At 38.1% G+C, this 27,019-nt stretch overlaps 3 protein-coding genes and 1 pseudogene across 6 annotated transcripts; 3 read left to right on the top strand and 1 right to left on the bottom strand.

Annotated features, from left to right (window-relative positions):
- Nucleotide 1: 1 nt before the first annotated feature.
- On the top strand, nt 2-5,210 carry LOC111330065 (ras-related protein Rab6). Its single transcript, XM_022934862.2, has 7 exons — nt 2-137; nt 250-308; nt 1,080-1,133; nt 1,670-1,775; nt 1,903-2,014; nt 3,093-3,186; nt 3,446-5,210. Exons 1-7 carry the CDS (start codon nt 74-76, stop codon nt 3,581-3,583), a joined length of 627 nt encoding a protein of 208 aa, XP_022790597.1. The 5' UTR covers nt 2-73; the 3' UTR covers nt 3,584-5,210.
- A 133-nt stretch (nt 5,211-5,343) lies between these two features.
- On the top strand, nt 5,344-8,063 carry LOC111331696 (galactosylceramide sulfotransferase). Of its 3 annotated transcripts, XM_022936862.2 has the most exons (3): nt 5,415-5,664; nt 5,954-6,189; nt 6,369-8,063. In XM_022936862.2, the coding sequence occupies exons 2-3, from the start codon at nt 6,002-6,004 to the stop codon at nt 7,396-7,398; spliced, it is 1,218 nt and encodes a 405-aa protein (XP_022792597.2). In that variant the 5' UTR covers nt 5,415-5,664; nt 5,954-6,001; the 3' UTR covers nt 7,399-8,063. The 3 variants fall into 3 exon arrangements, 2 of the variants coding, with proteins under 2 accessions (XP_022792597.2, XP_088583291.1); XR_002694948.2 differs by lacking the exon at nt 5,954-6,189 and having other exon boundaries at nt 5,344-5,664; nt 6,369-6,507; XM_088727165.1 differs by lacking the exon at nt 5,415-5,664 and having other exon boundaries at nt 5,724-6,189.
- A 2,173-nt stretch (nt 8,064-10,236) lies between these two features.
- LOC111331276 (phospholipid scramblase 1) lies at nt 10,237-26,690 on the top strand. The gene is made up of 8 exons (XM_022936351.2): nt 10,237-10,396; nt 21,027-21,149; nt 22,619-22,696; nt 23,028-23,220; nt 23,774-23,885; nt 24,606-24,708; nt 25,202-25,260; nt 26,009-26,690. The coding sequence occupies exons 1-8, from the start codon at nt 10,369-10,371 to the stop codon at nt 26,039-26,041; spliced, it is 729 nt and encodes a 242-aa protein (XP_022792086.2). The 5' UTR covers nt 10,237-10,368; the 3' UTR covers nt 26,042-26,690.
- Nucleotides 12,851-19,482, bottom strand: LOC148727440 (uncharacterized; annotated as a pseudogene). The gene is made up of 3 exons (XR_015990025.1): nt 19,253-19,482; nt 15,224-15,277; nt 12,851-14,470 (listed from the first exon to the last, which is right to left on the bottom strand). The product of XR_015990025.1 is annotated as an uncharacterized LOC148727440 (transcript).
- Nucleotides 26,691-27,019: the final 329 nt, after the last annotated feature.

Raw genomic sequence — 27,019 nt, 5'->3', positions numbered from 1 at the left:
AGTGCAATATTCGGTACAAAAATATCCCTTTGCGGTTCTACAGTGCACTTTCGATTCTATACGTAGCGCAGACATGTCTTCCGACTTTGGCAATCCTCTTAGAAAATTCAAGTTGGTGTTTTTAGGCGAACAGAGCGGTGAGTTTTCATTGACAACCTGGTGTTGTTCGAAAAGTCAGTTGATCACGGTAACAAATAGTAGGCCGGGTCATTCTGGGCTTTAGTTAATGGTTGTGTTGTCTACTTTTAGTGGGAAAGACGTCTCTTATAACAAGATTCATGTACGACAGCTTTGACAACACTTACCAGGTGAGTTGGAGAGAGAGTTATTTCACCTGTTTAATTACTCTTTCCAAATAAGATTCGTCTTGCCCGTCAAGTTTTCATATGTGTGTTTTAACTCGCGAAATATGCTTAGAAGTTTAGTATTCATCTGTATACGAGGTGACAATAATACGACTCTTAGCATACTTTGCAATCCTGCCCTGGGTATCAATATTATTTTTCGTTTTACTGTTCAACTCAGTTGTGGTGGGAAATAATCTAGCGGAGCCATTGGAAGAATTAAACGATTTAATTTCGTAAAAATTTATAGACCGAGGCTGACTTCATTATCCTTCCTGAATGTAGGTAGGAAAAGAAAAATACCATCAAGGGAGTTTTTATTGATAACTCAACACTGACACTCAAGCAGACAGATGCAACCCTAAGATCAGTTTTTAAAACTATTTATTTTATTTTATTTGGTAAGTGATGGGAAGTTTGAATTCAGGAATAAATGCCACTGCACATCATTCATATGTATATTGGTACTGAAACCATTACAGTTAATCCTTTACGGTATATCTTGCCTTGGAGTACAAAAATTATCTTCCTGACCAATGGAAATTTCAATAAATATCAATGCATTAAAAAGAACATCCACTTATGGAAATTTGGATGAATATCCATGCATTTTAGAAAAAAACCTGGAGTCTTGATTCAACCTCACTTGCACCTGGTCAGTATAAGCACTAGAAATATTGCTGCACATTTTGCTGATTTGATTTCTCTATATTAAATTATTTCCCTTTTCCACAGGCAACAATTGGGATAGATTTCCTGTCAAAAACCATGTATCTTGAAGACAGAACGGTAGGTTTTTAAGATTACTTGTATGCTGTTTAAGTTGAGCACTTCACAGGTAGAGTTAACATGTTCTGCTTTGCATTTGCAAATTTAATTGAGTGGGGACTGAATGTGCACTAAAAGCTTGCATAGCTTTAATGACAAACTGAGTACTTAAGTAACTATGGAAACTGCTGTAATAACATGTAAACAAGTTTGGAAGTACTAGCCATTTACTTGGCAATTAGTTTATTGGTAATCTGGGATGCACTTAAAGCTAAATCTTAAGAAAAGTGGCACTAGTAACAAACAAGACTGTTTTAAGTTTTTTTAGTCTGTTTTTAATACACTTCTTGGTATCATGTTAACTGTTTGCTTAGTCAAGTACAGGTCCAAAACTGACAAACCAAGGGTACTTTCCCAAATCATGGTTGTTTATTAAGGGAAGGTTTATAGACTTACACAACACTGCACCCTAGTGCTCATGGCACAGTACATGTTGATGCGAAAGCAGAATAGGGAGACTTTTCATCTGGAGTGACAATTTTTTTATTTAACTTCAGGTGAGACTTCAACTATGGGACACAGCAGGCCAGGAGAGATTTAGAAGTTTAATACCGAGTTACATCAGAGACTCAAGTGTGGCTGTCGTAGTTTATGATATAACAAGTAATGCAACACATTGCTTTTCAATATAGTGGTACAGATCTAGCAATAACAACTTTGACTTTACCTTTGAACTACTTCACCACAAGTCCCCCATATCATTAAGACTTTTCTTTCCTCTTTTTTTTAGACTATAACTCTTTCCAACAAACAGCAAAATGGATTGACGATGTTAGAACAGAGAGAGGAAGTGATGTAATTATAATGTTGGTTGGAAACAAGACAGATCTTTCAGACAAAAGGTAACACCTTACATATATCTTATTAACCAAGCGCGAGGGCCGTACTGGGAGAATATCGGCCTGAGGTCTTGACAGTACGGACCGAGTGCAGCGAGGTTCGTACAAAAAAGACCAAGGGCCGATATTCTTTCGGTACGGTCCCAAGCAAGCTTGGTTAATAAGAGATTTATTATACGACTGAAGTTCAAGGGGACACAAGTGCGGGACCATTCGGGACAGTGCCCGGTCCAATACTTAGAGAATATTGGACCGGCAATAGAGCATTTTGATTGGTTGATTTTAGTTATTGGCCCTCTGACTGCCCGAGTCGTGTAATAATGTGTCTTAGTTAACTACATGAAAATATGAACATACAATAAATAATAAATTTAATTTTACAGACATTTATTTTTGAAAAAGAACATTTTATCATTAAAGTTGAAAAGACCTCATCTTCAGCTACTCTCTTAAGAATATTTTGACATTGTATCATTCCCTTGATCATTATCACCTTCCCTGTGCATAGTTGCTGAAGTGAGTGTCACTACTTTCCTGAGAAAAGCTTGCCTTTTAGTGGCTACAATCACACTTTATTTAATTATCAAGTGAAGAGTACTGCCCTGAGATACATACAGTATTAGATACGATGAATATATGAAGTTCATTTATTTTGAACTGCGGTTATAGATACGTATGATGCACGATCCTCGCAGTAGAGAGCGCTATTTATGCAATAGCGAAAATTAGACCTGAAAAAAATTCGGCCTTTACGGGATTCAAACCACTGACCTTTGCGACACTAGTGCAGCGCTCTACCAATTGAACTTACAAGCCAACTGGGAGCAGGCCGTTAAGTTGATTCATAATAAACCCGTGATGATAAATCAGATACGATGAATATATGAAGTTCATATATACACAGTATTGGTGGAGAGGGTTAAAACAACTTTCTCTAAAACACATGCAGCACTGTGAGGAAGGAATCATCAACAACCATTTGCAGGTTTTGAGGTTGATAAACTGATGTCAACTGCACCTGCAACTTCAATGATTATTTGAGTTTAAGTTGTTTTTTTTTTTCTTTTTTTTTTTCATACAGACAAGTTACAACAGAAGATGGAGAGAGAAAAGCAAAGGAATTAAATGTGATGTTCATAGAAACGAGTGCAAAGGCAGGGTACAATGTCAAACAGGTATGTTTTATATCCTTTATTTGGAGGGTAACTATAACAATAATTATTATATTCATAACCTTACAACAAGGAAATAATAAAAATGGAACTATGAGGGTCCAGTTCTTGATTTTGAAATCAGTCTGGAAATTGTTATTTTCTATCTTCAAAACACTCTTCAAGTTAGCCTTCCCCTTCTTTCTACTCTCATGGAAAGAGCTTGATATGTTTTCAGTTAAAAAAGCATGTGGTCATGGCATGTGTATTGTTGTTTCAACAGTTGTTCAGAAGAGTTGCTGCAGCGTTACCAGGCATGGAAAGTACAACAGATAAACAAAACAAAGATGATCTTATAGAAGTTAAACTAAAGGACACACCCCCAGAACCCCAACCACAGAGTGGAGGCTGTGTCTGCTGATTATCTACTGAAAGCCAAGACTGTAGAGAGTCTTCTGTTGCAATTTTTATTCCTCCTTCTACAGTTTAAGAAAAACTAAACAAACTTTGTAGCTTCAATAATTTATTGCTGACTTCTTTTAATGGACTAGCATTGCATGCCTTGCTACAAAATGCTAAATTGCAGCTGTGAGGCCTCATCGTGTTTATATTTGTCTTCATTAGAAGAAGCTGTGGTTTGAGTTCTGCTAGTTAACATGTACTCAAGGTCAGGAAATTGGATAGAATGGTAAACAAAGTAGAGTTTGTTTTAAATGTTGAAAAGCTATGAATTCATATAGAAGAGACAATGGCATTCCTAATTAGGAAAAGTATTGGTTAATTTTTTATCGCAAGAAACTTTAAAAAAGTTGAGACACATGTATAACTACATGTACATAAACACTAGACAAAGCCTCCACTTAGTTCAATTACCAGTGATAACAAATGAAATCAAAATTTTTATTTGTTCAGTATTATTTTGCAGAACTGTTTATTTCTCAACCAAGCTTGTTTATTATTTTGTTTTAAATTGATGGGCTTAGTAACTCAAATAACACTTTGTGGACATGGCACATTCAATAATCAATACCATTTTATTTTGAATCAGGGGTTTCAATTAAGTTTTATTTAACCCCTTTCACCATAAGAACTGTATTCATATTCTCTGCAGTGTTTTCTTTACCTTGTCTATGATACTGACAATGAGAACTTGTTTGACAATCAGAGCTCCTTAATTAAATTGGTGATCATTTCCTTTATTCTCGTGACCTTTGAATGTGATTCAAGGCTGTCACTGTGAGGAGAAACTAGAAGCCAATCACTATTAGGGGTTAAAAGGTTAAGATGCCAATAGGAGTGGAACAGGCAACTGTCACCACTAACTTAAAAAACAAAATCTATACAAATCGTGGTAAGAGGCCTATAAGGTCTTCTAAGGAGCAGTAAAAGTGTCCTAAACTGCCTTCATTGAAACCCTTGTAAAACTAGTAATTCATTACATTTAGTCACTATTTACAGTTGGAATAAAAAAATAAATAAGTTTAGCCAGGTTCGAATCTGGCATTACTGCATGCGATTGTTTAAGTTTTACTGTGGGGCATAGTAATCTTCTAGTTTGGTCAAAAGATTATTTATGTCAACTCCAGAGTGCCCCAAAATTTTATACCAATATGATCAATTTGAACTGTGTGACTTAAATGAGTCTATACTCAATATGTTAAGAAATGAAAAAGGTACAAGGAAATCTTTGCCTGACTTTTTTCTTAAGTATGATCAAGGGAAGGTATTAATGCAGAGGGAAGTTTTTATATCCTAATAATACTGAATGTCTGGCCTATGAAAACTCACATTCGTCGATTTTTTATATCATTTTAAAAGGTGCATACAAGAAACAGCAAATAAGCAAAGAAAACAACTTGGATTAAGGATGAACCAGTTTGCCTGTCACCACCAATATTCCTAGAGTATGTTTAATGACAGACATGTTTTTATGTTTGAAACGCTTAACCTGAGGTTCTTTTGTTCTTAATCTTTAGTCTGATTATTTTCATAATTATTATTGTTCAAACTTGTTTTATAGAATAAATTCTGTATAATTTTAACAGAAACCTTCACTCATTTGTTGGTTATCTCTGCGAATGCATGGCACTTTTGTTATTTTATTTGTTTTGTTTATTTTATTTTATTTTTTATTTTGTTTTTGTTTATTTTATTTGTTTTCTGTTTTCTCTTCCTGTTTCCTTCTACAAATCAATAAGGGCCTCTTAAAGAGAAGTACAGTTTTCCAAAACAGTTTGACAGCAATTTGAGATAATGCGCTTGCGCAGTACAGCCCTCCAGTGGAGGTTTCTGTATGCGGCATGCCATGGTGACTTTTTCTCTTTGAAAGCCTTTAAAGATCACTAAAGTAGGTCAGTTGAGATGTTTCAACATTTCAAGAGGGACTTCGCATCGGGGGGGAGAAAGAACCATTTTGAAACACTCCACTCCCTACTACCTTTAAAAAGAATTCTTGGCCACCTTGGAAATAATACGTGATCGAAGGAAAAATCGCAGTCGCTGGTAAGTATATGAGTTTTGCTCGACAAGTCAAACAGTACAGACCTGACTGGGATTTCACTTCAGCTAACATGGAGGTGTTAATCAAACAGGTAGAAAGGTTATTAAATACATACTTGGCGGGTAATTCACGAAAATCCCAGACAGGTGGCAATCAGGCATGAAAACGAACGCCTTGCGACTAGCTTCAGTGGATCTTTTTATTTAGTTGCTGCTCTCAGATGGACGCGGCAGATAAAATGACTGCATCTTAACAAATGCAGCATCAATCTATAAGTTAAGAATCTTTTAGTCCTTCAGGGGGAGTATCGAGTTTATTCATAACTAAAGGACGATTTGAATGGCGATCTTTATGAAATGGCATCCAGCGTCTCCATCTCCGATCTTTTCAAGGAAGTTTTTGGTGGCAACTGTTGTCCTCATTATCTTTATCGTTTACGTGTCTAACTTGGGAAAGATGATGAGCGTGACAGATGACAAAGCGTACATACAGTACCGAACAGGCATGGGAAAAACGGAAAAATTCAGGTTTGTTGATTTGAATTGAAGAAACAACAATTAACCGGCGTGGCTGGGGTACAAAGGGAGGACGGATGGGGAAGGGAAGGTTTTAGCAGCTCTCTGATCGATCGCTTCTTTTCAAACAGCGTTTGTATTCTTTTCAAAAATTAAGGAGACCAATTTCTTGTTTTTCTTCCTGTCGACAGTACCACGCCCGACACTTGTCAACCAAAAGAGCACGTACTTTTCTTGAAAACTCACAAGACAGGAAGCAGTACAATCACAAACATACTCAACAGATATGGAGACTTTCACAACTTGACTTTCGCTCTTCCCCAAGATGGTTTCTTCAATTTCTTCTGGCCTCTGTCGTTTGAAAGTACTTTTGCAGCGGATCTGAAAGGGAAAACGCCGAACATTTTCTCCAATCACGCGAGATGGAACAGAAAATCCATGACTGAGTTGATGGGCCCGAATGCAGTTTTTATTACCATCCTTCGAAATCCTGTCTCGCAGTTTGAATCAACGTTTTCATACATGGAGTTTGCTCAGTTGCTTGGAATGACAGCTTCAAAAAATCCCCTAGCAACTTTTTTTGTCGATCCTACCAATACCCTAGCAAAACTTTCAGATCTTTCAGAATCTGGATCTGTTTTTCCATATCTAAACTTGTTGAAAAATGGACAATTTTTTGATTTGGGATTGGAAAAAGAAAAATATTTTACCGATGAAAAGATAAAAGAGGCGATAAATGAAATCAATGAAAGTTTTCCCCTCGTCCTCTTAATGGAGTACTTTGACGAGTCACTCATTTTACTCGCCCGAGAGCTCTGTTGGGACATTCGAGATGTTGTGTATTTCAAGCTCAACCAACGGAAATCCTCCGACGCCAACACGAACATTTCCAACGAACTTGCGCATAAGATTCGGCAGTGGAACAGAGCTGATATGTTACTTTATGATTATTTTAACAGAACGTTTTGGAAGAAAGTTGAAAAGTTTGGGAATATGTTTTGGATTAACGTTCATCGCTTGAAAAATTACAACAAAATGTTGGAGGAAGAGTGCCTACTTCCTGGCGAATATTTTGCAAAAGCGTACGCCAAGCAGTCGAAATTTGTCCGAGGGTACGTCTTGAAGGAGAACTTCAATCCTCAACTGAAGCGTCTTTGTGGAAAAATGATAACTAATGAGATAGACTATATGGAATATTTGAGAAGAAAAATATTAAACTAAACTGCTTATTGCTTGCCACGATGTACTCGCTACTTTGCTTATAACTGGGTAAAGGAGCATATTATATAAAGGAAAGTATTGAGTTTATACTGAGATTTTTTTTTCGAAAATACAACTTTTAAGTTGTATTTTTGAAAAAAAAAAAAAAAAAAAAAAAAAAAAAACGATTGGCCAATTAAAATTGGCCAGTAGTTTCGTGCCTAGTCGTTTCTTTCCCAGCTTCGGGTCGATTCGCATCCAGGGGGTAAGTTTCAAAAGTTAAGAAACTGGTGCTGCGTTGGTAGGGGAAAATAACAAAGTAATGTGGTTTTATCAACTGAGTTGATTATGTAAACTGGCTTCCGCAAAGAGTTTTCAAGCTGACGTTTAATTTTGAGCGTGAGCCCTTCGTCAGAGCTACACGTGCCCACTCCGGTTGAGTCGTTTGGTATCCATTCTGATTAAGTTATTTAAAAGAACAGAATAAACGAAAATAAACAAATTTATTACCGATAGTAACAAAGGGAAAAAAATACACAGTATTTGTTATTGTTCAAGAAAGTCACAAGTATAAACGATAGGCACTTATATTAAAAAATGTCACACTTATCTCGCGCTAGGCAATGATTCAGTATACATGATAAGAATGTCATAAAAATACACGACAGAATTTTTCTTGTATCTTATTCACTTGACTTGACTAACTTGTCGTGCACAACAATCGACATCTGTTCACGTGATTGTGCTCGAGGACTTTCGAATGAGTGTGTATTGGGACGGGTACAAATCGACTAGCGGTCGGGTACGAACCGACTCAAACTGGGTACGAATCGACTGAATTTGAGTACGAAACGACCGTGGGTATGAAACGATCAGATACCAACCTCGTTCTTTGGACGATCTTCCCTTCAAATAGGTAAGTGCCCCTCCAACAGTTGAAGGGAAAGCGCCCGGGTCCATGTAGGTTTTAAGTGGAAATTGAAATTCTTTGGTTAAAGGCACCAATAAGAAATAATGGACCAGTCATTTCATTTAAACAAAGCGGGGCGTTGGGGGCTATCAGTTTTCTCGTACGTTCCGCAGTCTTCAAATGACCCGTTACCTGTTTCCTTTGAGGTTCTGCGTAGTACAGGCTTTTATTTCTAGTTTTGGATTCTCTTTGTGGTAGAAAAATTAAAAACGATCAGAGAAAATGAGAAAAATGAGAAAAAAAAATGGTTGTGCACTTTTTTTTTAAAAGAGATGGTTAGGGGGCCTGAGGGGAGGCATTATGAACACTGCGGGCCATTTAGCTCGTGGAATCCCCTGTAGCAAATTAAGAAGAATAGTCCTTCAGAGTTTAGGCCTTTATAGATTATGCTAGTAAAAGTAGCATTGCTTTTTTTGGCGAAATTATGCTAAAATTATGCTCTTTTTTCCAAATTATGCCCCTTTTTTAAAATTATGCTCTTTGAAAAAATTGCAAGTAAGTCCAAAAAATACATTTTTTAATTAGAAGCTGTCGGTTCATGTTAACATGCACACTAGTACTAGACTATACATGGCCTACAATGTGACTTCCGGTTCCGGTGCACCCCAGACCGGGGCTCAGACCGTTTCAGACGCCGCTCAGTGATTCACAGTGAACTACAAGTGCTACTACTTAAACTAAAACTTAAAACATCGAATAACGTCACCAAGTGCTTGGGAGTAGGCAGACAGACAGACAGACATCTATATTTATACAGGATAGCCCCTTCAGTGTAGTAAACACTGTTATCAACGGGGGTCCTGTTAACCACCCATCCCAACCCCAGGGGAGGACATCCATCACACAGTAATCTCGTGCGTGGGAAATTAACGGAGACTGATGAACAATTGTGAAATGTTCAGCAGGCAACCGTGGACGATACTCCTACTCTTGTACGTTGGATCAGCGATGATCTGATCGGCCTAAAATAACGAATATGAAATATAAATATAGAGGCAACACCGATACAACGTAGATAAGTAAATTTTAAGACGGAGCACTATATTTCGGCTGGCCAAACCAGCCTTCTTCAGGTGCAGTGGGAATTAACAGAGAATTGGGGTGATGCTTCATAGATAGCTGTATGATGTAACAGCGGAAATATGTAAAACTAATTTGATTGACAATGAGATAACAATAAAAATAGAAATAGTGAGCAAAAATAGAAATGAACTAAGGTAAACTGGATAAATAACTAGAAACTAATACATTTCTTCGCGAGCGTTAAGGCCATCTGGATAAATAGTGTTGCCTCTTGAAATTAAAAAAGCTTCCCTGGCCTTGCGTATCGAGTCTCTCTTGGAAAACACTTTTTCGATGGCGATTAGCTCCATGTCGTGAGCAGAGTGGTTAGGAGAGGAAATGAAGTGTTCAGAACATGTATTAGTTTCTAGTTATTTATCCAATTTACCTTAGTTCATTTCTATTTTTGCTCACTATTTCTATTTTTATTGTTATCTCATTGTCAATCAAATTAGTTTTACATATTTCCGCTGTTACATCATACAGCTATCTATGAAGCATCACCCCAATTCTCTGTTAATTCCCACTACACCTGAAGAAGGCTGGTTTGGCCAGCCGAAATATAGTGCTCCGTCTTAAAATTTACTTATCTACGTTGTATCGGTCTTGCCTCTATATTTATATTTCATATTGATGAACAATGATCAAATCACGGTAGCATCAAAAGTGATCCGATAATTATCAAAATATGCGAATTATGCTAGCATTGCTACTAGGCAGAAATTATGCCAGTTTGCTCAAATTATGCCAAAAATTATGCTAGCATAATCTTTAAAGGCCTACCTTCAGTTCAAAGCCTAGGCCTCGCAGATATCTTTGCAGCGCTCAGTTGTAGCCTGATCGTACTTAGGCTTCTCACGGCCATAAATACTGTTTGCGGCGACGTCAAGTGCTTGTTGTATATTTTTGGGTTCTTGCGTAGTTTACAGCGGGGCGTGTTTGAAACTGTGACTGGAAAGATGTTACAGCCTGTGCAGCAACAACCAGGTATTTTAAAGTTTTTTTTTTCATTTCTTCAAATAAAACAATCGTGATTGCAACTATAAGTAAGGAAGCTTTTAAAATATTCACTAACGTTTGCTGCCGGAGTTCATGAAGAGTACGTACGTGATATTTTGCTTCCCAAGGATCTTGGGAAGTAGGGTTATTATCTAAACAGAACTTGACGACAAACAAGAGCAAACAAACGAGCGTCAGCTGAAACACAACTTTCCTTGTGTGAAGCAAATGTGCGTGATTTTTTTCGGTAATCGTGCGTGTTGACAAGCGATCAACTTTGTTTTCTTCCACGTTATTGAAATGCTGCTTCTGCTTTTGCTGTCCACGAAATTAAAATGAAGTCGACATGCAAGTTGTGTATACTCGCTTTGGTCATTCCATCGACTGAATTAAAAACTGCTGACGATTTTGAGTTTTAATACACCGTGATATTCACAACTGTCATTTTATTTCTTCGTTAGCACAGGTGTTCTGAAAGACTATACATTCATTTGTTTAAGGTGTAAAACGGTTCTTCAATCGCTTGTAGATTAGCACGTGCACAGGTTCAAAATGTGCAGACATAATTCCTCTGAACTAAAACTTTATGCGAGACCGCAATGAGTTTCCCAAACTCTGGAAAATTGTCAGTCGGTCGCACTGACTGTTCGGCGGTAACGACACGCTTTAACAAATTTGAAATGGCATCTATTTAAAGAACTGGAGTTTGATGTTAGTTTATGGTGGCGTGATGTTCCCGTGTTGACCACTACGATACGTCTTATATAAAAAGCTCGAGACTGCATAATATTTATAAAAGATAGTAGAGAATTTAGAGAATTAAGCAACTAGTTTGATAATTATTTGGAATGAGTAATTATTCAAAAACAATTATTCCCCTCAGGCTTATTGAACATTTTTGAATAATGTGTGGTTCCAGAAAATATCCATACCCCTCCACAGAAGATCATTGGAAATTCTGAGGGGGAGGGGGGTTCAAGGACAGTAATTTCTGAGGGGTAGGGGGATTTCGTGGGAAACTACTTTTCCAAAGGGTGACAAACCACGTACATAGCATTGAAAGCAACATACGATCAATCTGAAGCGCAAAAACATATTCTCGCGTACGTTGTTTTGAAACAAAAGTCAGTTCTCCTGGCCATTGAGATAAAGTTAACATTATAAGCTTTAATGTTTCTGTTTTTCTTTGAGTTAGCTAGCGCTACAACCTCCCAAAGCTAGGAATGGAGTCAAATATTAGGGACCTCAAGCATCAATGACTTTGGGTGTCACGGACGTTCGATAGTTTGCAGGAGGGGGAACCTGGGAACGACGTTGTCGCCAACATAGTTCATGACATGACTGCGTTAACCCATTAATGGCCACAGCTTTTGTGGAAAACTGTGTTTTGAAGCTAGTCGAGCAGATTTCAGGTCACTGTTGTGGTTTAAAAGCTCAAACTTACCAAAAACTCCTTGACAGCTCGTGCACTCGACGGCCTTTCGATCCAAATGCAAAATGGCGGCCTGAAAATCTCGGGCACACGCAGAGAGCAAAATTTCGACATAGTTTTTGGGTTGAAAAGTCATGCCCCACTTACGACTTCTACTTTTCTCTCTCTCTCCTGCCCTTTTTTTCCCCTCTCCTTGCCTGAAGTTTCTCCTCACTTGCTGGAAATTGAGTAGGCTTCATTTTGGTGTAGAGATTTTTCAGAAACTACTCATTATTTTCAAAGCACATGCTCGGAAAGGTAGGTGGGTAGTGAAACACGATTTTCGTGCAGATTTTCAGGTCAAAGTGACACGGTTTTTTGGCTATTTCTCCAATCTCCTTCACTCAATTGCACTCATTCTGGTATCGTCTGTAAGATATTTTCAACCTGTTCAAGTAGGTGCTCAAATTCGTGCTCCAGGGTTAAAAGTGATGACGTCACAAGGTGTAGAAAGGGTGTGGGTCCCCATGGGCGCATACAGGCGCACTGGACGTCAATGGGTTAAGCAAAACAATTACACTAATTTACAGACATTGTCGGTCGACCGTGAAATGTAAACACATCCTTGGCGTGCTCTCAATCTTGACGATGTCCAGTTTAAAGGAAGCTCAAGAAATGCTTTCTCTAGCATGGAGTCATCATTTTATTTCCGAAGAAGAATTTTTGTTATTGTATGACGCTAGTTTCTCCAAAAATCCATCATTTCCTCACGCTGACTACGATCGTTTTGATCTCGATTCTATGGACGAAGCAGAGTGTTTTCAGGAGTTTCGAGTAAGAAAAATGGACATTGTTAGACTTGCTGATGCCCTTGGATTACCTGCGAGTCTGTGCTGCCACCAACGAACTAAGGCCAACCGCATAGAGGGACTGTTGCTTAAAAAGATTTGCATACCCATGTCGTTTGGGTGACATGATCCACAGATTTGGACGAAATGAATTGCTAATAACAGGACAGACAAATAAAAAACTAATATCAATTTGCTTTTTATGTACTTACAAGTTTTTAAAAATAACATGATAACTGTGGGGACTCTGGTTGTCTAATCACTTAATCTTCTGTACCAAAATAAAAATAAGGGCTTGTGTTATAAATGCTCATTACACTGTATGGCAAAGTTCATAGAGTTTTTAATCAAAATTTTGTTTCAAAGTAATGTGCCCAGTTTTATATTATAGCAAGTCATGTAAATTTTAAAGTTCTATACATGGCATTAATTTCTCATCAGTAATATACCTTTTGAGGATAAGTAATTACAATGTATATGCTGGTATGAATAAATTGTGTCATCAACAAATTATATAAAATGTAATACAGAAAGCATGAAGACATCACAAGCAATAAAAAATATGTTAAGCATAAAAAATATGTAAGCAGTCAATTTCATCACACTCACAGACTCCAACTGAAGTAGATGATGATTCTTTTGATCAAGAAGTTAATATGTACCGGTCTGTTGCTTTGGTTGGGGCCGATACAATCATAGTTTAAAAAAAATGTTTTAAAAGAGTAGCTCAAAAGATATCCAACAATATTACAAAAAATAAAGGCATGAAATATATGTTTCATGGTATAATATTGTAAATCTTCAAATGAGTGGTGCTCAGGGTACTTATTCAAATTTTGAGTTAAAACATTAGGGTGCTTATTCAAGAGGGATCCTTTTCAGTTCACTTTAAACGTGTTCACAAGCTGAATTGAAAGCAAGTATTAATGTTCAAATCTGGGCCAGGGAAGGGGGCAGGGTGCTTATTTCAAATTTTCGTGGATAGGAGAGTGCTCATATTTGAGGATTTACACTTCTTTTTCCAATTTTTCTTTTTTAATATTGGCATAAGCATCTTATACTGCTGTTGTTGCTGTTGAGCCATGTAGGTTTGCACTTGTAGCAACTGCTGCTGTTGTTGTTACTGGAACTGTTGTTGTTGTTGTTGCTGCTGCTGCTGCTGCTGCTGTTGTAACAGCAGTTGCATCAGGCTGTTATGCTGCTTGTCAAGCAATTGCTGCCTCTCAGTCTCTTTCTCCAACTGCACAGATCTTATTTCTATATCTCTCTCTTTTAGCCTGTTCTCCTCAGTTGCCTGCTCCCTCAAATAGGCCACCATTTCAGTTCCATTGGATTGCCTCTTTTTGGCCTTGTTTTGATTTTCACCATCCCCAAGTGACCATTTCTTCGTTTCACTCAATGACTCCATGGCTTTGAGCCTGATATCCTTAGCTTGCTCTTGTTCTTTCTGTTATTTCTCTCTTGTGTTTTCATCCTCCTCGTCTCTTGACTGATCACAGGCCTCAGCTCTCTCTATGATTTCTTTGAGTAGTCTGTCCAGCTTGGTTGGCTCAGGACTGATGCCACTGGCTTTTAACTATTGTGAAGTCTTTTTTTTTTTTTAATTTTTCCACCAGAACCATATAATGATCTCTTACAGACCTCTTGTTAACTTTAAACTCTGCTCTTTTGTTGAGAATGTTGGCAATTTTCTCCCATGCCTGTGCTCTGCCCACAGTCTTCTCTTTAGCCCTGTATGGCTCAGCCTGCAAGACTTCCTGGCACAGGAGAATGTCTTTCTGTTCACTCCATTCCATTTTACCACTGTTTTAAACAATGCATGAAATTTCAGCCTTTAAAAGATAACTTATACAAGTATCCAGTTAGCTTACATGAACATCATACCCAGTTGACCTGATATGATTAAGAAATGCACTGTTAAACTTCTCTGTAGCATATGTAAATATAAGTCCCCCCAATTATACATTACTTCCAGTTTTCGAGCGTACACCCTATTTTTGGTAAAAATTTATATTTTTCATTCCCAAGCTGAAAATACTTCGTTTCCCAGCGATCTTAGGCTAATTTAAATGTTCTATACAGAGGATAGTAGTACGTCAGTAAAGTAATTAATATGAATTCTACCAGTCAGCCAACAAATGGCATGGCCGGTGTATAATCACCACAGTTGCAAACTGTCTTGAATTCTCCCAACCAACCTTGTGTTTAGATGAGGTTATATAAACACGCGGAAAAAGTGCTCTATTACTTAAGCTTAAATGATATGCTTTACGTGTAAGAGTAAGTTTAATAGCTGCAACACACATTTTAGTTTCAAACCAGTTTGGGCGGTATCGCACTTTGAGCCGGGCTGGACAAAAAAGATAAACAAAATAGGAACTGCCGACTGCTTGTTCCACAAAACTAACGGACGACTTTTGATATTTATCTGTTGTAGCGAAGTTAACTTTAACCTAAGGTTAAGAATTTTTTTCTCAAAGTACGCATTACGCTAAGCTACTTGCAAGACTTCAGAGATTTTCGTCCAAAAAAAAATTAAGCTGCATGACAACTAACCTCGAGGATCTGCTTCGACCAGCGTAATTTCCTCCTTCACCGGGAACTTGCAAGCTTCACATGACTACAAGTACAACAGCCGAGAAAATTTAATGTGGTTATCGGAGTGAATGACATCAAATCATCTTCGAAGTACGGCAATTTTAATCTCAAATCCACCTGTATTTCTGCGTTTTCTCCAGGACTTCAAACTAAGTGATCCTGCGTTGTCAACGTGACCTTTCATCAGGGACGGATGGTGTATCCATAGCAACGGCTAACGACAGCTGAAAAATCACTTCCGGCGAACGTCCGTGACACCCAAAGTCATCGATGCTTAAGGAGGCTCGAAAGAGTTTTCAACAATTAACAGCAAGCGCCAATCAGTAAAAGATATCAGGACTGTCAAACTTATCATCAGGGTAATAACTTGACATATGCATAACACTTTGTTAGGGCAATCTTTTAAGGGGGTTCTTCACGCATTATCTGTTGCCATGGCAACAGTACAGTAGTGCTAAAAGACCCTTTAAAACTCAGTTTTTGAAAGATATCTCAAAAACCAAGTCGGTGACCTAATTTTTTTTTTTAAATTTCTTAAACGTCATCACATTCTCTACCTGTGTACGTGATATAAAAAAAAACTACCTAGTAGAACTTGAATTATTTAGGAAAATGCTGTTTTAAAATGTAAAAAAATTTCCACTAGATAAATTTTTTTCAAATTTTCTTTAGAAATGCATAATGATGTAAATAATTTGTATACAAAAAATCAGGGTAGGTCACCGAACTAATTTTCGAGATATTAGTTCATCAACTTAGCATGGTTTATTTCCGGTTTTTGCAATTCTAGCTTACACTTTTATATCCGGTCACGCGTTTTTAACTATACCGCTGACTCACAGGCTCATTTTCGCGAGGACGAGTTCGTGTCCGCGCGATTAATCGATGGATGCCCTCAGAGCGGAAAAAATCGTTCATCCTGAAGATGGATTCACATTGTTTTGTAATTTTACACCTTCCTGAAAAATAAGTCATCATTTGAGACTCAGACTGCTTACTGTTACGACAGTTGGAAATGAACTCCGGAGAGAATTCTCCAGCGGAGTTCGATGTATGATGACAAGTTGATTTTGCAGATGGCGCCAATGCCAGTACTCCATTGAGGCCGGTAATGTTGAGTTTCTCGTACACAGATTGTCGTGTAACATGAGACAAACCAGCATCTGCCAGCTTCTGGACCATGTTTGTCGAAAGATGAAGTTTTCTATCGAACGTCTGGATGGTATCTTGTTGTTCCGAGAAGATGGCTTGATCGAAGGCCTCATTCAGCGATGCACATGCATTTACCATGATTGACCGATATAATTATTGTTCAAGTGCAATTTGAAGTGGAGGAGTGAAAATAATTTTTAGTGAAAAGAATTTGCTTTAACGTCTTCCAGATTGTCATGAGCGACAAACTCAGTGGAAATTGGGGTTTCGTAAACGTCAGTAATTTGTTGGTCGTCACAGATTTCGCAAATTTCTTTAATTTGCGAGGTACTAGAGGTATGAACAAGACTTGGCTTCATTTTTCTTTTTTTTCTCTTTGCCACTGCTATAACCATGAACTTTCATCATTCCATTTTAAATGGAAAACAAAAAAAATTTTGCAATCCTTTCTTAACAAATGCGAGTTTGCCTTTTCGTAGTTGTAATTTACAGTTTATCGAGGGAAATATCAACAATCTTTCTCACAAGTTTAAGATGAATATTTTATTTTACTTTTACCGTCTGTTGTTGAATTAGAATTAATTTAAAGTCTCATCTACATTTTTACGATCCTTTGTTTACTGAAAATTATGTTTATTTTTATAGCAACATTTCCACTTCTCCATTTCTGTTCATAAAACTGTCAATGTTTACAATCCTGGATCCAACAATGATTTCATTTTCCTTTTCATCTTCCAGTGAGTTGTTTAGGAAAGTTCTCGGTCATTTCATTTTATTCTGAGTCAAATACAATGCGAAACAAATCGTAGCACTCAGAGGTATCCACTTAAATTTCTCGCGGAACAAAGTAAGACCTACCGAATGCACTCGACACAACTTTATTGATGGGGTGTCGACTTCACCATCCTCCTTTATCTTGTTAAATGAAAATTTTTTGACCACTTTCGGCAAGAACCCTGCCATCTGAACATTTTCCTACCTGCTTAAACTTTCCATTTTTGTTTCTCTAATAACCACTTCCACTGGAAACAATAGAGCTAGAGGTACCCGGCAATTTTGAAACGCTCATGGCGGCCATGTTTGTTTACAACTCGGCCGCAGATCTGATTGCGCGCGCCATCGCTTATTTCTCTCGCGAGTACTAAGCTTGCGTGTATCTTGGAATCCATTCTCCCCGCGGTCAAAAAAACCCTTTCGAGCCTCCTTAAGGTCCCTATTATCATTATTCACAGTTGTTGGAGTACTTTCGTTCCCATTTCTTGCTCGACCTTTAGAAGGCCCGGCTACCTAGTTACTATAGTATATCGTGACGATGTTCACGAAACCAGTTAACATGTGTGTGCTAGTGAAGTTTTCGGTCTTTAAATAAGAATCAACCTGAAGAAAGAGACAAAATATGTAGACAAAGGAACCTTGTAAGTTTCTGTTTTATTTACTATCGTTTGCAAAGTTGTTTAAGCGAGTGAAACGTTGTCATCGGAGTTAGCACGAAAACGTACGTGGAACAGTCGACGTTTTAAATCAGCTTAAATTTTGCAACCCAGATGTTTAAGCTTATAATCTTACGTAAAAACAACACGGATATGATTTGCCAAAACGATGGCGAAGAAGCTAAAAGTATAAGCTTAACAAAGCGTTATATTTTTATTGAAGTTAACCTTAATGTTTTCAGTGTTGTAATAAAATTCTACCGCATTTACGTAACCAACTTAGTATTCACTTTCTCTTTTTATAAGTACAAAACCACTTTGAATTTTTGAGGGTGGTAAGAAGTCCCCAATTAAAATTCTGGAAATTCCTGGGGGGAGGGGGATCATTAAAGGCCCCCCTGGAATGGAAAATCCTGGGGGGTGGGGGGTGCAAATCAAAAAGTCTTCAGTGAGGGGGTATGGATATTTTCTGGAACCACACAGTTGAAAGTTAATGCTTTGAAAAGCATGATTAACAACCCAAATTGCTTCATCCTCATGTTTTGCCTGTGTGAGTTGCATATGTGCAAGAGAGATATGAACTAGAAACACAGGAAAAGAACTGGTGCCAGAGAAATTAAGCTGCTTTCCACATTTTATGAAATTGATTTTGGTTGCTCAGTGAGGCAGTGGCATTGTTTTGTAAATTGGGAGACAATGTTTCTGTTTTCTGGTTGTTTTGTTTTTCACAGAAGTAGAAATATGACAGAGCCTATGGCCCTGTGTCTGTTTGTAACATGTTTGGCCACTTTGAAGGGGCTCTGAAATGATATTTTAGGTGACCTTTTATACCCAGCAAAACTGCCGGCAGTGCATCGAGCCTTGCTAACTTAAGACTTATTTAATACAATCTTTATGTAACTGAAACTCCCTGCTTTTGTGAACTGTTGGTAGTTGGAGTTCAGTATGGAGAAAACAATAAAATGTTTGTTTAAAAAGATAGAGAAACCGAAAAAGAGATGGTGTACCTAATATCAGTACACATATTCTCCATACTGATCTCTGTTCATTTCCTAGGGTGCTGATAAAGATAATTTGGTTAATCATCAAGAGCTTCTTTAGTCTGTGATCTTATCCCTTTATTATCTTGACCTTAGTGTTTGATTTAGGGGTGAGATTTAGGGATGAGTGTGGAAAACTAGTCAGAACGAAACAACAGCATGAACAGCGATTGGAAAACTCTGAAGTGCTCAGTGTTTTACTTAAAACTTTACAGTCTCCTATGTTTAGCAGATCAGAGTGTTTAATCATAGTCCTTTAAATAAGCAGGGGAGATATGATACGCGTCCAGCCCATGTGGTCACAGGTTTGCCTGGTTGGGTTTGTTGGTTGTGGTGCTCGGAGGCTGGGCCTTGGTTGGTATTACCACAGGGCATGTGCTTGACTGTCCAGGCTGGTCCTCTTGAGTTGGCATTGCTGGTAGTGACTGATCTTTTGGTAACTGAGGGGTTTGGGCTTTCTGTGGAGAGGGTGACTGCTGTTGTGAGGGTAGATCTGTTGGAGCCTCACTACTTTGGGGCCAGTAAAATGACTCTCTGCTCCTGCAAAGGTGTCTACAGTTTCTGCGGAGAATTCTTCCATCTTCTGTCCTAACATTATAGGACCGTGTATCAGCTGGCTCATCTACTTCTGCTTTGAACCACTTCTAGTTCCTATCACTGGGCAGTGGGACAACTCTGACACTTTCCCCTTTCACCAACGGTGAAAAGAACAGTGAAGAATGTAGGAAATGTCATCGATGTATATATGCATATAAGTGTATTAATGGTGAAATTAATCATTCTTTGGACATTGTAAGAAAGAGTGATATGCACTCCTACAATACGCGCAATAACAATACTATAAAGCTCCCCAAAATCAAATACAATTGGGGAAAACATGGTTTGCGGTATCACTGTTTCAAAGACTTTAATGAGTTAGAGAGAACTGTAAGAAACTCAGTAAGTTTGCCAATTTTTAAGAAGTGTCTTTTTTCTGCTTTTTATAATTAAGTTTTTCTTTAATTAATGTTTACAGTGTATATGTTGTAATCACTTTTATATTTCGATTTTAGCTCAATTTTCTATATTTTAATTGTATTTTTATATAATACAGATCTAGTATTTAGGACCTCTATGTAAACCACTATTGTGATGGAGCTTCCTATTAAAAGATTGTTATTATTATAGCTCCTTGGAGTTCTTATCATAATAGAAGGCTTGTTTTCCTTTCATTCTGAGTATCTGCTCTCTTGTTGTAGTTGCATCCGGAGTTAGCAACTTCAGCAGTGTTTCGGCTGTGGGTAGCTGGGTTTGGGTACATCGCCCGAACATACGCTGCGCTAGGGAGGTGCTCAAACCTTCCATTGGGGTATTTTGCTAGCTGAGTGGGGAGAGATAGTAATCTGCTCCTGATTCTTTGGCCTTCTTAAGTAAGTTCTTTGTGGTTTTTACTGCATTTTCTACCCACCCATTGCTTTGGGGATAGCTGGGAGAGCTGGTTATGTGGTTAGTTCCAGACGAGTACACAAAGTTCTCAAATTCAGCAGAGGAAAAAGGCGGTCCATTGTCACTTAGCAGTGAATTAGGTAATAATTCCGGGGGTAGCAAAATGTTTCTTCAGGTTCTTTATGATGGTAGATCCTGTTTTGCTGTGTGACTGATCCACTTCAAAGTACCCAGAATAGTAGTCTACACTACACAGATAGCTTTTGTCGTCCAGTGTGAAGATATCCGTAGCAACTTTCTCACAGGGCCTTGATGGGGGCTCATGGGAAATGAGCGATTCTTTGGTCTGGCAACTCTGAAATGACATGCAGATGTCACATTTATGGATGAAGTTAGTGATTTCTGCATTTATGCCTAGCCTACTGTTTCTCGTGCTCTAGCCTACTGTTTCTCGTGCTCTGCATAAGCAGCATTGTATCCCAATGAAGGACTCATGTAGTTTCTGCGCATCATGTGATGCGAGACCACAGGCATACCATGACAATATTGTAAGGAGAAATTAGATGCTGATCACTTGTAAGGGTCAAAGGTTTAACCACAGAAGGGGAAGGAATGGTTTAGAAAAGGGAAGATGCAAGTGGCAAACTTAAGAAATTCAAGCTAGATTGTGTAAGATTAACATGCCATGATCTGTGATTTTGACAATTTTTGTAGGAGCTCCTGGACAGGTGAATTGGATGCCTGCTCCTCAGGTGCCAGTGGGGTGCCCTCCAGGATTGGAATACCTGACAGCAGTTGATCAGCTACTCATACAACAACAGGTTGAGCTTCTAGAAGGTAAGTTAAAGAAAGAAGAAATTTTTTATCTTAGTCACAACTTTAAATATCATCCTGCAACCATAAATTGAAGTCAACAGGCTCTACAAAGAAGTGACATTAGAAGCATAAAGAGAGTGACCTTAAACATATTTTAACAGTAAGACTGGTTATAAAGGGTTACTGTGAATGTCACCACATGTCCCTACAACCTTTAGATGAAAATTTTTGACAGCCTCATATAAAGAATATTATAACAATTGTTTCTGAGCTAGTAATAATTATAATAATAATAATAATAATAATAATTTAATGTTTATATTGCACAAATTAACGTGTGGATATGATCAAATGCGCATCACAACACTTTTCGGGGGACTTTGGCCAGACTGCATCAGCAGTGTACAAACAATCAAAGGAAACTTATTTGAAGATGCCCCCTCCCCCCAGTTCCCAGTAAACAGGCCAGACCACATCACAGTAATCTCATGAGTGGGTTCTTTAACGCCCCTGCCTAACCAAGTTAACTAATTACAAGATCCAGGAGACGGGACCTGCGGTTTATTCGTCCTTATCCGAGAAGACTAGAATGTCTATCCATTTCTTGATATTATAGAAAGGTAGCACATTCTCCACAGTTATTTTAAGACCTTGAGTGTTGGTCCGGCCTGGGCTCGAATCATCGACCTCGACCTCCCGCACAACAGTCCAGCGCTCTAACCAATTGAGCTATCCGGAAGGCGTAATGGGATACTTTTGTTCTATCTGGGTTAAGATTCCTGAGCTAAGTGAAATATCAGGTGACCAAGCTAGGAGTTATAACTATGTGAGTTTGTGAAAAACATTTGAAGTCACATCTGTGATGGCAATAGGGACCTTTAGCAAAGAGACTTTTCATGATGGTGACAGCGCCCAGAAGTAAAGTTTTATTTCCATTTGAGGTCATACATTTGGCACAAAGTCATCTAGGCTCGGCCCCGACCTCAAAAGGCTTGTTTTCACAGTGTGTAGAAAATGTGAGTGCATACAAGGCTTTTGTTTTCAAAACTTAAGAGAACACCTCTTAATTTACTTGAATAGCTTTTGGGATAAAACGTATTTTATTCATCATATTGTTTGTTTGTTTGTTTGTTTATTGTTATTTTATAAAACATTAAAAGCAAATTTACACAACACCACAAATATGAAGTGAGTTTAAGCTTACTGCAAATTGGTTAGTGTGAAACACAACAATTGTGCCAGCATGTGTTGCCCACAATCAAAAAAACTTTCCAAAGAAAGCCAGATCACAGGTTACGTCAAGGGTGCCAAAAATTCATACCATGAGGTTGTTCTGAGGAGCCTTTTATTCTTTTAGGATCAAGTAGATAACCTTATACAAGTGACTTCCAGCTGGTTGACTGTGGTTCATTTCCCTTGATGGCCAAACCAGTATAACTTAGGCATTATACCATAATTCATGTTTTTAATTTCTCTTCCTTTCTTCTTAGCTTTCACAGGATTTGAAACTAACAACAAATACAAGATATGTAATGCCATGGGTCAACAAGTATATTTTGCTGCTGAAGGTAATTTTACTACCTACATATATGCATACATAACCTTTATTTCTGTGTCTAGTCATTCTAGTGCCGAGGCACTAGTTGGGAACACTCTAACACACATGGTATGCTACAAATTTGATAAAAAAATTAATCAAATAATAAAATATCAATAAAATAATTATTAATTAATACTAAAATATTAAGTTAAGTATTAATTAACTAACTGATGATAATTAATTTTAGTACAATCCCTGAGAATAGATGCACTTGATATAGTGTTGTTTATTTCTATTCTCTGTAATTGTAAATTAAAGGAAAATTTTATACATTATTAGTACTATTGGTGCTTTTGCAGACACTGACTGTTGCACCCGACAGTGCTGTGGTCCTGCACGACCATTTGAAATGAAAGTTTTTGACAACCTGCAGAGAGAAGTGATACACCTTTCCCGACCCCTCAATTGCCAGTGCTGCTGTTGTCCATGTTGTCTTCAGGAGATTGAAATACAGTCCCCACCAGGGACAGTCATTGGTTATGTGGAACAGAAGTTAGTGAATATTGTAAAACATCTTCATTTCATTTCTGAGCCTAAAAGTTACAATCTTTGTTATTCTATTTACCCACCCAAAGCTTTTGCAAGTACTAATCTGAACTGTTTGTGGAATGTGTGTCACTTATGAGCTCATCCAACCCTTGAACTAGGACCCTTTGATCTAGAGCGCAGTGTGCAAACAGTGAATTGAATATTCCAAATAAATGTGAAGTTGAAAAAAAAAAATTTCAAATGGAAGGATCGAGGCAAACATACAAAGTGGGTAGCACGATGGAAGGCATGAACAGGAACCACCTGATTATAAACCCAGCCCCCTTATCTCTAGCTACACCCAAACACTCAGCCATGCTGCAGTGTATCTACACCCAAGCTTTTCTTCCTTAATGCAGTTCCACCACACCCAAAATACTCGGCCATACTATGGCTTAGCTATAATACCTGTACAACTTGGCCATGATGCAGCTTGGCCATGCAGTAGTCTGTCTTACTTCAACTACTTTGCCCCTGCCCTGTACTTACACTTCATTATTCATTTTTTTGACTGCAGGTGGACATTGTGGAAAGCCAAATTAGAGGTTCAAGATGCACAGCGGCAACCCATCATGGTAGTCAATGGACCATGCTGTCCTTGTAGTTGTGGATCGGATGTTGAATTCCCAGTGAGTTGAGTATTGCTTATTCTGCAGCCTAGTGTGATTAGATGAGTGAAAAGGGAGAAGGGGTGGGCAACTGACAATGTCCGTGGTTAATGTTTTTAAAGGTTTCCGAGTTGTATACGTCTTTTTTTTTTTTTATCGTTTTGTTTCTTCAATTCTTTGTTTGTATTTTCACAGGGGGCCCAGACAAGCGACGAGTCTGGTTGTTTATTCGAAATATAAAGGAATGTATGGGAGAATATTAAAGAGTCTTATTATCGTAAACTTATATCATGAAATGTCTGAGTTAAAGCTCAAAATACACGTAAACCTACCTCACTTGCTGTGTATTGTCGTTTCTGTGGCTCAAAATGGCGAATTTAAGCGATTTGGTGGGTTTTGCGTCGACTGTTACTATACGTTACAGTCGACGCAAAACCCACCAAATCGCTTAAATTCGCCATTTAGAGCTACAGAAACGACAATACACAGCAAGTGAGGTAGGTTTCATTTATTTTGACCTTTAACTCAGACATTTCATGATATAAGTTTACGATAATAAGACTCGGATATTCTCCCATACATTCCTTTATATTTCGAATAAACAACCAGACTCGTTGCTTGTCTGGGCCACCTGTGGTATTTTTGTTTCTTTTTTGCTGTTGATATTGAGGTGTGTGACTCACTAGCCACGCCAAACTTCATAAATACACTATTTGAAGAGTTACCATATTTTTCCCACAGCTAAATTCTTTGGATGGAAGCAATCAAATTGGAATGATCTCTAAGCAGTGGAGTGGATTCGCAAGGGAGTTCTTTACTGATGCTGAGAACTTTGGCGTGCGATGTAAGGACTAAACGGAGATATTTTCCTTTGAAAATCAGTTTTAAGATTTTACTTCATCAAATCATCCTTAGAAAAATCTCGGTGTGTTCATATTAGAGGGCGGTCAAGCCCCGGTTTTGCCAAAGCAGGTAAAAGTGGTCTCATCTCACCATCATGTAAAATTACGTCACCCAAGCTGGGTAACCTCGCCGCCAGTGTCAAGTTGGGTAACCTCGCCGTCAAGTGTTATGACGTCGCCCCATGTTGCATGGATTGAAGTTGATGATTTCCTGTCATTGCGCGCGATGGAAATTTTTTATGAAAATATCGGAAATATCTATGGATTAACATAAAAACAAAAAACAAAACAAAGAAATGTGAGAAAAATGTAAAAAAAGGATTAAAATATGCCCCAAGTGCTTGATGAAGAGGCTTACGCGGTCAGACCTTTCTTTTTCTATTTGCTGTGTTACGCTTTCTTTCTTCAGTTAGTTATTTCGCACTTTTTTTTTAGTCCCACTGGACCTGGACGTCAAGTACAAAGCCATACTAATGGGAGCTACCTTCCTCATTGTAAGTACAGAGCACACCTTTTCTGTTGTAAATCTGTTATAGTTTTGTTCAGTGTGTGCGTTCTGTCCGAGATTCTTGAAAGTCAGTTAGACTCTCACCTCATCAACTGTTTTAAGCCAGTCGATGATGTAAGCCTCGTTTTGACGTGTTCTGTGATCTACTTCTGTGCTAATTCACCGCCTCCCGGTTAGCTCAATTGGTAGAGCGCCGGACTGTTGTGCAGGAGGTCGTGAGTTCAAATCCGGCCGGACCAACACTCAGGGTCTTTAAATAACTGAGAAGAAAGTGCTGCCTTTAGTAATAATATCTGCAAATGGTTAGACTTTCTAGTCTTCTCGTATAGGGACGATAAATGGAGGTCCTGTCTCACAAGCCCTTGTATGTGATAAAAAAATTTGTGGGACGATAAAGAACCCACACACTGTTCGAAAAGAGTGAGGCACGTCAACAGTGGCCGGTGTTGTGGTCTATCTTTGTCTAGTGTCTATCAAATTGATGGGGGGTACTGCGCCTTTGAATATTGTATAGAAAAGGCGCAATATAAATAAGGAATTCATTCATTCATTCATTCATTATTCATTCATTCAAAATGGAATCTTTTAATTTCATGGTAAAAAAAGAAACAAAGTCTTGTTAATGGTGGCGTCTAACTTTGTCTTGTCGTCATCCGGGATCTTTCACTAAACAGACGTACCACAACATTGAATCTACTTGATTCTAATTACTTCATTTATTTATTAATTTTTAGGATTTCATGTTCTTTGAACATAGCAACAACTAAAAGATCGTTTTGAGTTCACCTGCAGCCAAGTAAAAAGGAGTGAAGATAATGTTATGGCACTTCGTAGATGATCAACACTATAAAATTAAACAAAACTACGCTATGTTCTGAGACATACTATTCGCTTGAAAGTTTTGTAATCTTTTAACCGCTGAGTTCTAGTTAGTAATCCTCCTTTCACTGGTTATGCACAGTATCTTGTTTATTAGTAAAGAGAATTTTGTGTTATATCAAGTGACACCTTGCGACTGACGAGGTGTTTCTTCTCCTAAGGTATTTGAGGGACAATTGTGTCGAAATTAAAAGAAGTTATATGTTAGTCATATCTGAGAGTTCAAGGGTGAAAAGCTAGTGGAATGTGTAGATAGTATTTTTTTATGCGAGTTAAATAAAGGAAAGAATGTAAGCGTTGATACTTAAAATATAAAAGGTATTTTGAGTGTAAACAGCGCAAGGATTTCGATCAAAAGATTCATGTCGTCTCGGACAGATGGTAGAGAACCTGTATTCCTTGATGCACTTCGCACACCTGCATTTTTTTGCTAAGATAGTAAGTTCGTGCGTGTTCGTTCAAGGATACCGCACAAGTTAATAATATTTACATAATTATTATGCTATGCGCCAATAAAGATGTTACAGAAAAACCACAGCACGAGTCTACTATTGCAATGTGTATGTCACTGTGCATGTCACTGTGCATGTATTAATACCAGGCGTGTTCCGACTCGGTTCCGAGCCCACGGTTGGTGTAAAGAACGGAAAAACTGCCGACTTTTTTTTTTCCTTTGCATGAAGAATTCATTTTTTTATCCTCAATTTTGTCTCCTAGTGCTCTTACTGAGAGTTCGGATAACCCAAGGTAAATCTATCTCTGGGAGCTTGAAAATCTCCGATATCCTTAGCAACTGAACTTTCAGAATGTAACGCAATGCCCTAGTGACATAATGTAGTAATTCGAATCAATCACATTTTTCCACC

Source organism: Stylophora pistillata, chromosome 7 (genome assembly GCF_964205215.1).
Source record: "Stylophora pistillata chromosome 7, jaStyPist1.2, whole genome shotgun sequence".
NCBI classification, from domain to species: Eukaryota; Metazoa; Cnidaria; class Anthozoa; order Scleractinia; family Pocilloporidae; genus Stylophora; species Stylophora pistillata.
The sequence above is the reverse complement of the archived record's forward strand: the minus strand, read 5'-3'. Positions and strand labels throughout refer to the sequence as shown.

Bases quoted from the DNA above. Each gene is read 5' to 3' on its own strand.
- LOC111330065 (XM_022934862.2), top strand. From the start codon at position 74: ATGTCTTCCGACTTTGGCAATCCTCTTAGAAAATTCAAGTTGGTGTTT. The intron at 309-1,079 runs GTGAGTTGGAGA...CCTTTTCCACAG, and splicing joins GCTTTGACAACACTTACCAG to GCAACAATTGGGATAGATTT. The intron at 3,187-3,445 runs GTATGTTTTATA...TTGTTTCAACAG, and splicing joins CAGGGTACAATGTCAAACAG to TTGTTCAGAAGAGTTGCTGC.
- LOC111331696 (XM_022936862.2), top strand. From the start codon at position 6,002: ATGGCGATCTTTATGAAATGGCATCCAGCGTCTCCATCTCCGATCTTT. The intron at 6,190-6,368 runs GTTTGTTGATTT...TCCTGTCGACAG, and splicing joins GGAAAAACGGAAAAATTCAG to TACCACGCCCGACACTTGTC.
- LOC111331276 (XM_022936351.2), top strand. From the start codon at position 10,369: ATGTTACAGCCTGTGCAGCAACAACCAG. The intron at 10,397-21,026 runs GTATTTTAAAGT...CAATTTTTGTAG, and splicing joins GCCTGTGCAGCAACAACCAG to GAGCTCCTGGACAGGTGAAT. The intron at 23,886-24,605 runs GTGAGTTGAGTA...TTTTTCCCACAG, and splicing joins GATCGGATGTTGAATTCCCA to CTAAATTCTTTGGATGGAAG.